General features: G+C 42.7%; 1 protein-coding gene across 1 annotated transcript in view; it reads right to left on the reverse strand.

The window, feature by feature from the left end:
• Positions 1–7,409, reverse strand: part of CASR (calcium sensing receptor) — a 38,785-nt gene extending 31,376 nt beyond the window's left edge. Inside the window, exon 1 of the mRNA XM_061365354.1 lies at positions 6,976–7,409. Within this exon, the coding sequence (XP_061221338.1) occupies positions 6,976–7,160 (185 nt within the window). The 5' untranslated portion in view covers positions 7,161–7,409. The remainder of the gene's footprint in view (positions 1–6,975) is intronic.
• Between the last annotated feature and the right edge of the window lie 6,078 nt (positions 7,410–13,487).

Here is a 13,487-nt window from a genome sequence, read left to right on the forward strand (position 1 = left end):
TATTCAACTTCAGTCACCTACTCCAGACATCTTTGGCCAATTTCCAAACGAGGCTCTGCTCTGAGGTTGTACGCCAATACCCAGACAGCACAGTTTCAGTACAAAATGTCTGAAGCCAATAAAAATCCTTGCTTAGAACTTACAACCCATGGGACAGCTTTCTCAAGATCACTCTTTCTAAGGACACCATTTTGAAACATGGGAGTGTGGGTCACTGTGAGAAGTAACTTGGTCATTTAGATGATATTTTCTTCTAGTTCCAAACCACTGAGGAGTGAGATGCAGTAGGAGAGCTTGGGAAAAAAAGGGAAAGCCTCAGAGTGAATGAGGCAGTGAGTGTTGCACACAGCAAAAAGACATGTTGGGTACACCATGTTGCCTCACGTGGTCAGTAATGCGCATGGGATGAATGGCAGCAAGGAGGGGTTTTGAGACACTTCTCTTTAAAAAGTTAAATGTGTTTACAGATATTTTTAATTAGAGTGAAAATAGGATTGGAAGAAAAAAAAACCCCTATATCCAGGCTCCTCATGTAAAAGAGAAAAATCTGAAAGCATTTTCTGTATTTAAAGAGAAGACTGCTGAGGAGCTGGGAAGTTCAAAGGTACCACTTCCCTACTGTGAAAAGCTTTACATATTTGAGTATGTGTAAAAGTAAATTTAAGCCTCCCAGTAAATGATACAGGTGGAATATGAGACAAAATCATTTTCCCTGCTTGACAGCAATTTGGATTAACTTTTTTAAATGCCACAAGGAGATATTTTCAGGTGATACCTTCAAAAGCCATGAGAACTGGACTGTCTCCCCTTTGTCTTCAAACAAAATATTTGCCACTGAATTAAGTAAATGCAGACTAAGGCCCATGCTACACAACTGATTTTATTTCCCTTTGTGACAAACGCTCTTAATGACTGCTTATTTACAGCATAAGGCCAGTACTTCAGCACAGCCTTGAGTTAGGACTGGTTCCATTTTGAAGGGGAAAGGAGGACAGGGGGTGTTTTCTGGGAACTAGACTCAAAAATATCCCTGAGATGCTCTTGGCAATTTACCTCAAACTAGCCTGGGCAGGAGACATGCAGGTCTCTTCAGTTGTACCTCTGCTGATAACAGCATCAGCAGATTGGAAGAAGAGGATCTGATGGGATGGAGAAAAACACATCTTGCTCTATCTCCTCTAATACCTGATACAGCTTCAGAGAAGGCAGTATGACTAGTCGATGGAATGCTCTGTCAACTGTTCAGGAATTTAGCTCCTAATTTCCATGAAGAAAACTGGAAAGGATTTGCTAACAGAAGCAAACCTTCCATTAGATTTCCAGAATATTTAAAAAGCCATTGATATTTTCTTGGTGGAAAAGAAGCTGCTTCCAAAACTGCCATATTACTTTAAGGTATGTTGGCAATAGTCTTAACATTTCTGAGATGCGGTACTACGAAAAATGGCCATTAAGCTCTAAATGAGAGATTAACGTAAATAATTCAGTGCCTGAAGGTATAGATAGGCATTTTTATTTACTCTCATTTCTTTAAAGGTTTTCCTTCTGATGTCTGTTCTCCCACCTATCAGAGCATGCAACCCACTGATCTTTTTATTCCCAGGGAGGAGCACAAACAGGGAAAGAGAACTCGGAAACAATTCCTACACAAATCTTCACTTTAATTGTCATGTCTGCAAGGGACAGATTATCTTTGCAGCAGCTCAGATTGCTAGATAGCAGCTTCACAAATGTCACTGATGCCCACAGGTTTCTTTCTAGTTGTTATGAATGTGTCTGTCAAGGGGTGCTCAGTCTGGCTTAAGTGTCTCAGTCAGTGTTACAAGGGTATGTAAATTAAAGGACACAAGACCACTGCATGGTTTAAGATCACCATAGCTTCATCCCGTTTGCTTGTTTGTTTATCTGGTTTGGTTTGAACAATTCTTATTGTCTGGATCCCACATGGAAATTAGTCCTGATCCCTGTTGGTCTCCATAAAGGAATAATTCACAGTCTCATGTGAATTCATGATCTTCATTTGTCAACACTTGCAAAGCACTAAACTAAAAGCAATAGAATAGGAAGGAAAAGGAGAAAGTAACGTGAAAGCTCTAAATACAGCTTTCCCTTACCCTCCCATATCCGACAGGTAATTTTATTCAAGAAGGGCGGCAAAGCCTGCATATGCCTCTCGGCTCATGCCAGTACTCCTCTTTCTCTAGTGGTTGTATGCACATACTAATTTCTCTGTTCTCTCTAGATTTCCAGTACATTAATTACACGTTATTGCTGCTACTACCACTGCTATTACTAAGCTATGCAAAGGGGAGACCTTCAGTCACTTGCTGGATTCCTGCGGTCGGTAGGTATAATGAGTTGCTTACCACTCTTTCAAACTAGGACTATGGGTCCTGTCCAGACCAAGGAAAATTAAAAATTAAAAGCTCGGAAGGTGTGTGGAATGCAAAGCAGAAAAGGAAATAATTTGGTCTCAGAAAGGAAATGTTAAACATCCTATTATGTATTGAGTGCAAAAGCGGGATTAGCAAATACATCTGCAAAGGGTAGAATTAAAACTGTTCTCTCAGATGGACAGACTCAGTGAGCTAATGTGTCCCAGACCTGTACTCTGTGAAGCCCTGCACTATGACATGGAGATGATGTCTCACCACAGCGTGTGTCACAGTGTGGGACCTTGGCCTCATTGCTGATCAGAATACTGGAAACACGCACGAAACCCCATGATCTAGTGACACCGTACTGGCCACATTGTATCACACCTCAGGAAGATGCATTCCTCATTGCAGTTCATTACAGTACGAGGAACACACGGGTATGGCCCATCACTGCAGTAATGTTAACAATAACACCAATGATACCACCACTACTGCTAATTTACCTGAAAACAAGAAAGGACAGAGAAATCAGGTTACGAATAGGCCTTTGCAGGTGCTGACAGGGAATAGGGGTCAGGGATCGCTTGTGCTGTGCTCAGCCACTGTCTCCCCTGTACACATCAGATGAGCATCAGAGAATGTTACATGGAAAGTTGCTGCAACAGCACCTGAGGCATACATAGACAGAAGGTGTATTTATATCAAAAGTGGGATACTTGATTGCTTAAGCAATAAGCAGGAAACAAAATTGCTCTCACTTTCTGTACTCCCATCTGACATTTGGTGTGGCAAAATTGAGAGTCATTTTTCACTTTGGACTCTACAACTCTGCTTAAAGCATGAAGATGCATTTTCTGCCCAAAAGAATGGAGAACAGACTGTTACTGTACTCTTTGTCTTTCACTGCTGAGTTATGTATACATAATCAAGTGCAAGGTATGCACAGTAGGTTCAGGCCAGTACATATGCTGAGCTGGGGAGAAAAAGTATGAGGAGTTTGAAAAGCAAAAAAGGGTACAGTAAGTGTCCTACCCATTTTGAGAAGCCTTGTTTGGGAGCATAGGTATGCCACTGAACACAGATAAATGTGTGGAAAAAGGTTCAAACAGCGCAGATCAGGTTGAACAGTCCTCAAAAGAAAGGAAAAGCCACATTACCTTAAATTGTTTGATACTGAACTCCAGAAGAGACTGGGGCAACCGCCCACAGGGTTTCAGTGGGAACCTTAGGTCCCTTTTCTTCATTTCAAAGCAAGGAGCTTTTCATATGATCTGATGATTTTGCCGCTGCCCAATGGAGGAGAGTATGAGGAAAGATGGAGCATGCCCATACTCCTACAGTGACCTGGGTCTAATTTTCGTATGTGACATGAGACACTTTCCTATGTACACAGATACCTGAAAAGGGGACAGGTCTAAACACAAGTGCTGGAGAGAGCTCAAAGGCAACAAGAACAGTCAAAGGTATGGGACAGATAGAGCACATTTAGGTTTGCCAGGTACAGCCACATTCAAGCTTCTGTAGCATTTGCCACCCTGCAGAACTTTTTGACACTAGAAGACTGGGGAGGTTTTACTTTGGGAAGAAACCGGAGCCTTTCCCTGCCCCTCTTCCCCTCCCTGAAAATACATCATTCAATCATTCCAGACCAGGCAATTGTATAGAACTGCAGAAACTCAAACGTGGCATGAAAGCCTTTAGCTCATGACTTTAAGAATGTATTGGACTCCTAGAGTCAGCATGCACAAACAAGCCACAGGCTACCACCGAACCACAGAGCCCAAAACTATAAAGGACCACCACGGTTGTGTTGAGAGATCTCTGTACAAATCCAGCCAGAGGAAAGTTGTGACTTAAATGCTGCTGAAAATTGAAAATCCTTTCAGGAAAATGATCTGCTCTCAGTTTAACTGTAGCAGTAACAAGGAATACACATAAACTGTCCCATGGAATAATTATCTTCATCCTTAAAATATGATGACCAGCCACAAAAAATCTTCTCAACCTAATTTCTTTTGAATTAAACCTTTATTGGAAATGGGCATTTTCTGGTAAAGACATCTGCAATCAACAAACTTCCAGTCTTCTCAGGTCTAACCATCCTATCCTTGTTCCTGCTGATTGCTACTACTTCTGCAGCTAGACCTCTGACCTTCATTAAGAATCCTTTTTCCATTTGCATTATGCTGTCAACTCACAGTTTACCCAGTTCCTTGAAGGAGTGCAGTGAAGTGCCACAAATGCCTGCTTCTTCAGTTAATTCTCTTTTTTTTTGCACCTGCAGCTTCTTTGTGCAGGGACAATGGGCACACAGATTTTTACCCAGGCAAATTTCAGGTGGAAGATGCCACTGACCAGATCAAATGCTGCTCAGGAGGATCTCCACGCATCCTTCTCTTCTCCAGGCTGAACAGCCCCAACTTTCTCAGCCTATCTTCATACGGTAGGTGCTCCAGTCCCCTGATCATCCTCGAGGCCCTCCTCTGGACTTGTTCCAACAGATTAATGTCCTTTTTATGTTAAGGACACCAGAACTGCACACAATACTCCAAGTGAGGTCTCACAAGAGCAGAGTGAAGGGGCAGGATCACCTCCTTCGACCTGCTGGTCACGCTCCTTTTGATGCAGCCCAGGATACGGTTGTTTTCTGGCCTGCAAGTGCACGCTGCCGGCTCAAGTTCATTTTCTCATTGACCATCACCCCCAAGTCCTTCTCTGCAGGGCTGCTCTGAATCTCTTCCCTGCCCAACCTGAGGCTGTGTCTGGGATTGCTCCGACCCAGGTGTAGGACCATGGTTAAACTTCATGAGGTTGGCATCAGCCCACCTCACAAGCGTGTCAAGGTCCCTCTGGATGGCATTCCTTCCCTCCAGCGTGTCAACCGAACCACGCAGCTTGGTGTCATCGGCAAACTTGCTGAGGGTGCATTCAATCCCACTGTCTGTGTCAGTGACAAAGATGTTAAACAAGACCGGTCCCAACACCGATCTCTGAGGGACACCACTCGTTACTGGTCTCCAGCTGGACATTGAGCCATTGACCACAACTCTTTGCATGTGGCCATCCAGCCAGTTCTTTATCCATGGAGTGATCCACCTATTAAACTGATGTCTCTCCAATTTAGAGACAAGGATGATGAGGATTTTAATAAGTCTTTTGGCAACCACATGCTTTTACTACTCGTGGGGGAACATTGTCCTGTGATCCATTCTAATAATGAGTCACTAAGGCTGACTCAGCAGTGACAGAAATGAAAGCTATGTTCAGTTTGCAAATACCTGCACTGTCCTGCTTGCCACCTGGAGTAGGTGAAGAAGACAATCAAGCTGAAAACATCTATTGCTTTTCAGCATTCCACTTTCAAAATACAGCATAAAAAAAAATGAAAATCTGGCAGAGCTTCTTGCTCCATGAAGTAGACATGCCTCATCCATTTAGTTCATGTCTTTCCTATGCATGCACAGAAGAAGCCAAAAGAACCCTTGCTTAACTGCACTTCTTTCTGTTTGCTGCGTATGAAAGCATCTGGGGACAATCTCCTAACCTAGATGGACGTGTCTTGCTCAGTGCCTCAGTGGGAAACTGCACCTGAAATCTGTAAGCATAGCAGGAATGCTGTCAGCCATTCTTTACTGCCATCTGCAACAAAACTGTACTACATCAGCAGTCTAGGATGAGCAGTCCAAAGAATTCCAGATACACAATTTTTCAGGTATGATTATGGAAGAGGTCCCATAACACTGAAGTGTTTTCCCATGCATGGACATGACAAAATTCCACATCCATTTCTTATATTTTGTTTATATAACATTTCAGTTGCAATCAGTTTCTGTCACACTTTCATTTGTGATGTGGATTATGTGTCAGGTTGTAAGGTTAAAAATTCCTCATGGTTCATCCTAAACATGGCTACACTTCAATAATAAGAGAAATTGTTTTCATGTGCATTTCTTCCTCCAGGGGTAACTGCCGAAGGCTGAAGACAAAACCTACATGCACTGTATGCATAAAAGGAAAGGACTTCGGGTGAGGAAAGCCTGTGTAAGGAGTTCAAGTCTGGGACTTTGTAAAGGTCCTAAAGAGACACCTATGTGTTCAGTGGGAATATTTAAAACGCAGTGACCTATCTCACTTTCACCTATTCAGTTTTTAGGCAAGTGAACAGTTTGTAAAATCTTAGAAGATGAGAGGCATAGCTGGGGGGAAAGAGTATTTCTAAGCTATTTTGCTGTGCACGACTGTAACCAGATGAACTTGAGGGCACTATGGGTTATTTTTCATCCTTCTACTAGGAAAGCTGCTTTTCAGATTCTACTCAAGTATCTCCTGTGAATGGCCAAATAGATCAGTAAATTCATGTTTTCATAGCTTTGAGTAATACAAAGATTGCCCCCCTTCACTGTCCAAATATTATTAATGTTACTGTTTAACATATTCACTTCCTGACCTTACACACTTGTTTCTTCTATTATTTACACTATACCTTCCCATTGCCCCTACAAGCATGAGATCACAGTGTGTATTTATGCAACATATAGCATGTCACCTGAAATTGAGAAAGGTCAAGACTTCCTCAGCAAATTTTTTTCTGGCTTACCTTATGCACTCCACTGATTCTGGTCTTGATTTTAGATCCTGGTCTTTAGCAGCCACTCCAAAATGAATGGGGAACAATCCTCCAAGAATAATGTCTCCCTTCTTCTGTGCCCTTTGGTTTGGCCCATAGGCAGCAGTGTTCCAGGTAAATAGCAAAAGAATCAAGCAGCAGCTATATAAAGTCATTGTTCCTCTTTTCACCAGGGAGTTATAGGATGCAAAATTGGAAAAGATGATGTAAGAAAGCAGATGTTGTAATGTCTAAGCTTTTCCTTTCCTTAATATAGCACAGAGAGGATATAGGACACATGTCTGCAGGGAGATAAGCAACAAGGTGGCAGCCGCAGTGCTGATGTTTCTCCCTCTGTCTTCTCCATTGCAAAACAGCAATTCAGCAGTCCTTCTTTCTTCATAACCAAAGCATTATGGAGAGCCCATCTCTGAGAACTGTAAAAGAAAGACATGAAAAGTGATCCCAGTTACACACCAGGGCCCCATGCTGCCATGGTGGCTCTGTTTTGTCAAATCAACCTCTCAGTATGCCCCTGAGTCTGCCCCCACTCAACAACCTGCCTGGGACACATACCAACCTGACAGCAAGGCAGGCACCTCAGTGATGCCAGCCACACCTCCTCAAGTGTGAGATGCCTGATTCTATGGTTCTCTGTGTGAATCTGGTCACAGGCGACGCTGTAAAACCTGTGACTGGATGTCCATCAAGACACCACATAGTGAGAAACTTGGATGGGCAAGTGGGAAATAAGGACGCATCAAATGCAGTGAGAATCAAACCTTTCTCTTAAGCAAATAATTATGATAATCTGTTGATGCTGGTCCACCCCTCCTTTCCCTTGACTGTTCTTAACTCTGGTTTGAACTTATTCTCACTAAAAATGAAACAAGGACACAAGAAAGACTTCCTTCTCATTGAAAGTGAAAATGACTTCCAGGGAAGCCTTTGAAATCCAGATAATACTCCGTAAGGAATCATGAAGGCTTGAAAGCCTTGGTGATCATGTCATTGCTAGCTTAGCTGTAGAGCTTTAAAGCCTACATCTTGGAATGAGAAATATTACAGCTTCTCTGTGCTCAGTATATTTTCCCTGCAGCATATCTAGAGGCTTGCCAGATGAAGAACTAACTTAATTATGGCTTATGAAAATGGATATGGCTATGGAGGAGGAAGCAGCACACAAAAATCACAATATACAGCTCTTTAGTCTTTTTGGAATAGGTCTTAAAACTAGTAGTGCGAATCTAGAGTTAGTCAAATTTGGAATAGAAGTTAGGCATATGCTGCTAATCCTGAGGACAGTGCGTTTCTGAGGCAAGACATCAAGAGTTTTCAAGTGCTGGGGATCTTCTTATGAAGATGATGACTTATGTACTAAACATACCTAGATGGACCTGATCTCTACCTAGGTCAAAAAATGAGATACTGCCTGGAAACACTGTGATCATGAAGGTTCTTCTAGCAGCTATCCTTAATGATTACACATGCTGTATAAACACCAAGCATTTGTAAATATTATATACGTTTTTGTTAAAATGGAGGTCCAGATGCAGCAGTCAATGGAAGAAGAGACAAAGCTCACATCATTCTCATGCCTTTGTGGTCAACACACTTAGACACCTGGGTAGATGCTGCACTTCTGTGTGGTAGGCCCACTCTGTTCTTTGGTCTTGTCTTGAATAAGAGCAATTTATTGGCAAGGGCAATCAAATCTGCAGCTAGAGATCAAAATACATCTAAGTAAACAAATTTCTAACAGGAAACGGGGAGTCACATGGAACATTTGGTTTTCACATGAAAAAAATACGTATTTCATGTTCACAGCATCCAAGTGACTCAATCCAAAGTCAGAAACTCCCATTTTTTACAAACTTGACTGCTAGATCCTTCCTCCTGACTGGAGATTCCAACACCATTCTCAAAATCTAAAACATGGACATGAAATGTCCAGTTACTGCTGACCCTGGCAGTCGAACACTTCAGGATGTTCCTCTGGCAAGCAACTGGAATTATGTCACACTGCTCTAGTCAGGATGCAATACTGTCTACCACTCGTGTTGTTTTAACATCTGATTGCTACTCTTCACTAAGGAGCCACTGGTATTGGCATGTGGCCCTTTGACAGCAGGATGACCGAACTTTAACCAGAGACAGGATTAGGTGTCAACAGACACAAGTAAGCGTCCCCAAGCTTTTGGGTTCCCATTTTTCTTGGCAGATGGATGGTAGTTTTTGCTTCTTCGGTGCCCAACAGAACGAGGAAGGAAACACTCTGTCACATTTCACCTATGGTAAGGTCATCCTCCTCCCACCACTTATGGATTCAGAAAAGATGAAAAAGGGTATCAGATATTTTTCAGATGGATGTTCTCTCTCTCCACCTGGCTGAGGCTAACTCTGCCAGATCCTGTGAGACAAATTACTGGAAGGCAAACAATCACTGCAGTCAGATGCAGACACTTTCCATTCCGTCCTGGTTCACAAAGCCCTCCTGCCATCTGACGCCCCATGGAAATATGAATGGGTGTTTTGGGCTTGTGCCTGGAAGACAGACATGGAATGCCAGCTGCAGGAGAGTGTTTTACACTATGGCTCTCTGTCTTGACAGATAGCTAGCCTTCCTGTGCATACAGCCAGACAGAATAGCGAATGTGCAGCAAGCTCAGTGCTTCAGGAGTGCATCAGACATACTGCAGAAGGGAAGGTCAAGTATGCCATGCATGCTTTCTACATCTGCTCACAGCTCCTTCCCTGCCCCAGTGTCAGGACCACCTTGGAAAATTTCCACCCACATGGAGGATCGTGGCAGGAGCATCCCAGGTGCTACCCTGATTGTCCTTTTGCCAAGCACTACTCAGGTCAGGCAGCAAGGAGACATGTATTCAAACCGTTCTACTACTGTCAGCCTGCTCCTTGCAGCCCTCTTTCCAAGGGCACCCTCCTAGCACTGGGTGAGCTGATAGCATGGGGTCCCTGAGGAAAAGAGTGGTCTGCTCTTCAGCTGAACTGCTTCACCTGCTTTTCAGTCTGCTCTTCAACCACATCCAAAGGTGGGTAGGGCCCTCACGAATTGTTCTGGGACTGCAAATATCCTGTGAGGGACTGGGGTGACAAGTGAGGTTCAACACATGAGCTCTGGTCCAGCCAGTCCCAGTGTTGCATCCCAGTGGAGGATTGTGCGCTGCCTTTGGTGGAACTGGTTGCACTTGCCTCTTCACCTGCTTCGTTGATATTATCTGAGTAGATACACATCCTGCTTAACCACCATTTCTGTCTGGCACAGGCATGAAAAGTTATGATGGGAATTTCTGTTCTTAGAAGCAACTATGAGATGAACAATATATTTTTACACTCATTTTCATTAGCTTCTGTGCATGTTCCAGAATGAGCACTCGCAAGAAAATCAATAACACAGGCTAAAATTGGGTTCTCTTCTGGACATTTCAGTGAGAAATGAGTCAAAAATAAGTAAAATGCTCTTCTGGGTAGCAAAGTGAGATTAAAAACTATGAAGTAATGTGGCAGTATTATTAAAGTCAATCTAAATATGCCTGCAGCTACTTTTGGCTCAGAAACGCCTTTCCCAGTGTAGCGTAGAGCACAAATGAAAGCAGATCAGAAAGCCAGAAAGAAAGTTGTGTGTCCAGGAGTGATTTTGTGGTTAGAGAGGTTTGCACTGTCTGAATTAAGAGAGGATACAAAGGAAAGGGAAGAGTAGAAGAGATCTGAGATTATAAATAGTACATGAAGCCTGTTGTGACAGGCAAGAGCTCATGGCTGACACTTGTGGGCAAAGAAAAGCAACCTAGAACTTTGGCCAGAGGCCACTTTCTACATCTGTGAGAGACTGAGGGGATGCAGGGGAGCTGTCATCATGGGCACAGCATTCTTGTTTAGGTTTGAGGATAGTATGACTAAAATGATGTTAATCACATCTGGTAAGGAATGGGCAAACCCTGCTGTGCTCAGGGCCAGGCTGGGGGGGGGGTCACCCCAGTCATCAATGTAGCCTTCCAGGAGAGCAGGGAGGAGCCCTAGGAAAGGGAAACAAGAGGAAGAGGGGTTTGGATTTTAATTCCTTTGCTAGTTGTAAAAGAAAGAAGCAGCAGGTAAGAAGCTGATTCAGCTATACTGAGGTGAGAGGCAGTGCAGGTCGGGTCAGGGCTTACAAGAGATGTTTGAAGCAGGGAGAATAATTTCTGAAGGGAAGCTACAAAGAGGTGTGATGGTCTGACTAATGTTATTTAGCCTAGGGCATCGCCTCCCCTCTCTTCCTCCTGGCTGGCAAAGAGACCTGACTGCATGCTCCTTCAGAGGCAGGGATGGAGGAGGCCAGCATGGGGTCTCCTGAGCCTGAAACCAAACATAAGACTCCGCCAGGGTGGGATGGGATCAGTGACTTCCCCATCTGCTGTGGACAGAGGGTAAGCTTGAGACCACAGCCTGCTGATTTATTACTGGTTTTCTGCTTTTTCTTTAATAACACTTTCTTTTAGCTTCAGGGTTCTTTGCTTATGAGAAAGGAAACTGTTTTCATCATGAACAGACAGGCAATGTAATTTAGCTTACTGAGATGCTATGGAGGAGTTTGAGCTGATGCAATGGAATATTTAGGAAGCACTCTTTGCCACCAGACAGTACGTGGCAGAAGTTTTAAGTGTAGAAAGAGTAAATTCACATTCTTATTTCTCTTTTTCTCAGTTGGAAGATCTAAAGTGGTAAAATAGGGTTCATTTTAAAACAGCATTTACAGCACTCAGTATTCCAAGATGTCATTTAAGAGCGCAACAAGGGATTAGACAATGAAAACAAAGTTATTGATTCATGGTACAACTTGATATCCCCTGAATACTTTGGAACAACCTAGTCTCAGGCACAGGACACAGAAGTGAGATAGTATCAGAGGTGCTGTCTGTGAAGAAGATGGGATGTGGGATGTAGGTATATGAAACATCCCTGAGGCAGCAAACTGAGGGATCAGTGTCCAAAGATGCTCTGGCACAAAGTGATAGCCAGGAAAAACAGAACTGTTTGCCCAGCTCCTTGTAAATCTCAGTGTCAAAATTTACAACTCTCTGTACCTAAATACCAATTATAGCCATGTAACCAAGTATCTCAAACTCATTTAATAGGAGATACAGGTCTCCCAGCTGCTTTCAAGTGCTCTCAGTGCCTGAGGTTGAAAATATTTGAAGATACTGATTTTCTGATGAATGTTTATTAGATTGATGCCAGTGCCCCAAGGTAATATCCTCTAGTATCATCTTTTGTTGTGGCAAATTTTCCTTCAGTTCTCTTTCCTTTAATTGGATTAAGATTATGAGCCTCTTCCTTATTAAAGGAAAGCATTATGCAGCCAAAGATTGAATTACCTGTTAATGCATGCCTGAAGACATGAAACTTAGCAAAATATAGCTGGAAATTATATTACTAAGAGAACAAATTGCTGGGGTCTCACAGTTATCAGCTAATAAATTGAAAAGAATAAATTAACAAGCATCTGAATTATGAAGGCAGCTTGGAATCCATTGCTATTTGTTTCCTTTGCAAGGATTTTTACATAGAAAACATTATTTACTCTTAGCACAAAAATTCTTTTATTATGAGCTCTTCAATGCAGAACACCTTTTCCCTGTACATATACTCAGCGAATACAATTCCATTAGAATTCATTTGCAAGAAACATATAAAACAATAAATATTATAATTTCTTTTTTTTTTTTTTAAATATGGCCCTGCTTTTAATCCCCCCCCCCCCCCCTTTTCAAAATATTCTTTAATACTTCTTTTTCCACCCTGTTTTATAGCTATCAGACATTCTGATTTTTAACTTTCTTGGAAGTAAGGTAGCAGCTATCTCACCTAAGCTTTGGTAGAGGGAGTTGAAGTGGTTCCAGGAACAGGGGGAGACATCAGACCACTACTGTCATGGCAGAAACAGTACCTGAGCAGGTACTGTCAAGGCTTGCAGCAATTGGTACCATGCTAGTTAGAATCATAGAACCAACATGGTTGGAAAAGACCTTTAAGATCAAGTCCACTTGTTCCCCAGTACTGCCAAGGCCACCACTCACCCATGGCACTGAGGGCCTCATTTACACGGTGCGCAAGCACTTCCAGGGATGGTGAATGTTTTAGTTGTCAGATCAAACCATACAGAAAAGCCAGAAATGTTCAATGAATCTTTGTACTGCGGATGAAAAGAAGATGAATGGCAGGCTTATAGCATGTATTACTTATGAAGTACTTCTTAATGAAACAGTAACTAATCACTGCTTTAAACAGCAGCTTCTCAAGCTCATGTAATAGCTGGGTTGGAAAGGATCTCGAGCAGTCATGCAGCCTGTACCTTAGCCTAACAAGGGCTCGGCAATGGTAATGCTGTTCCCAGCATATTTTCTCTAACACCTTTTGCGAAGGAAGCCCTGTCAGTCAGCCAGGCCAGCCGATTCCCATGTTTCTCTGCTCTTACCATGGCAAATGTTTTCTCACACCTAAAT

The sequence above is a fragment of the Neopsephotus bourkii genome, unplaced genomic scaffold (genome assembly GCF_033783945.1).
Source record: "Neopsephotus bourkii isolate Nb327-2 ecotype Australia unplaced genomic scaffold, CSIRO-AGI_Nbou_v1 NB_1287, whole genome shotgun sequence".
NCBI classification, from domain to species: domain Eukaryota; kingdom Metazoa; phylum Chordata; class Aves; order Psittaciformes; family Psittacidae; genus Neopsephotus; species Neopsephotus bourkii.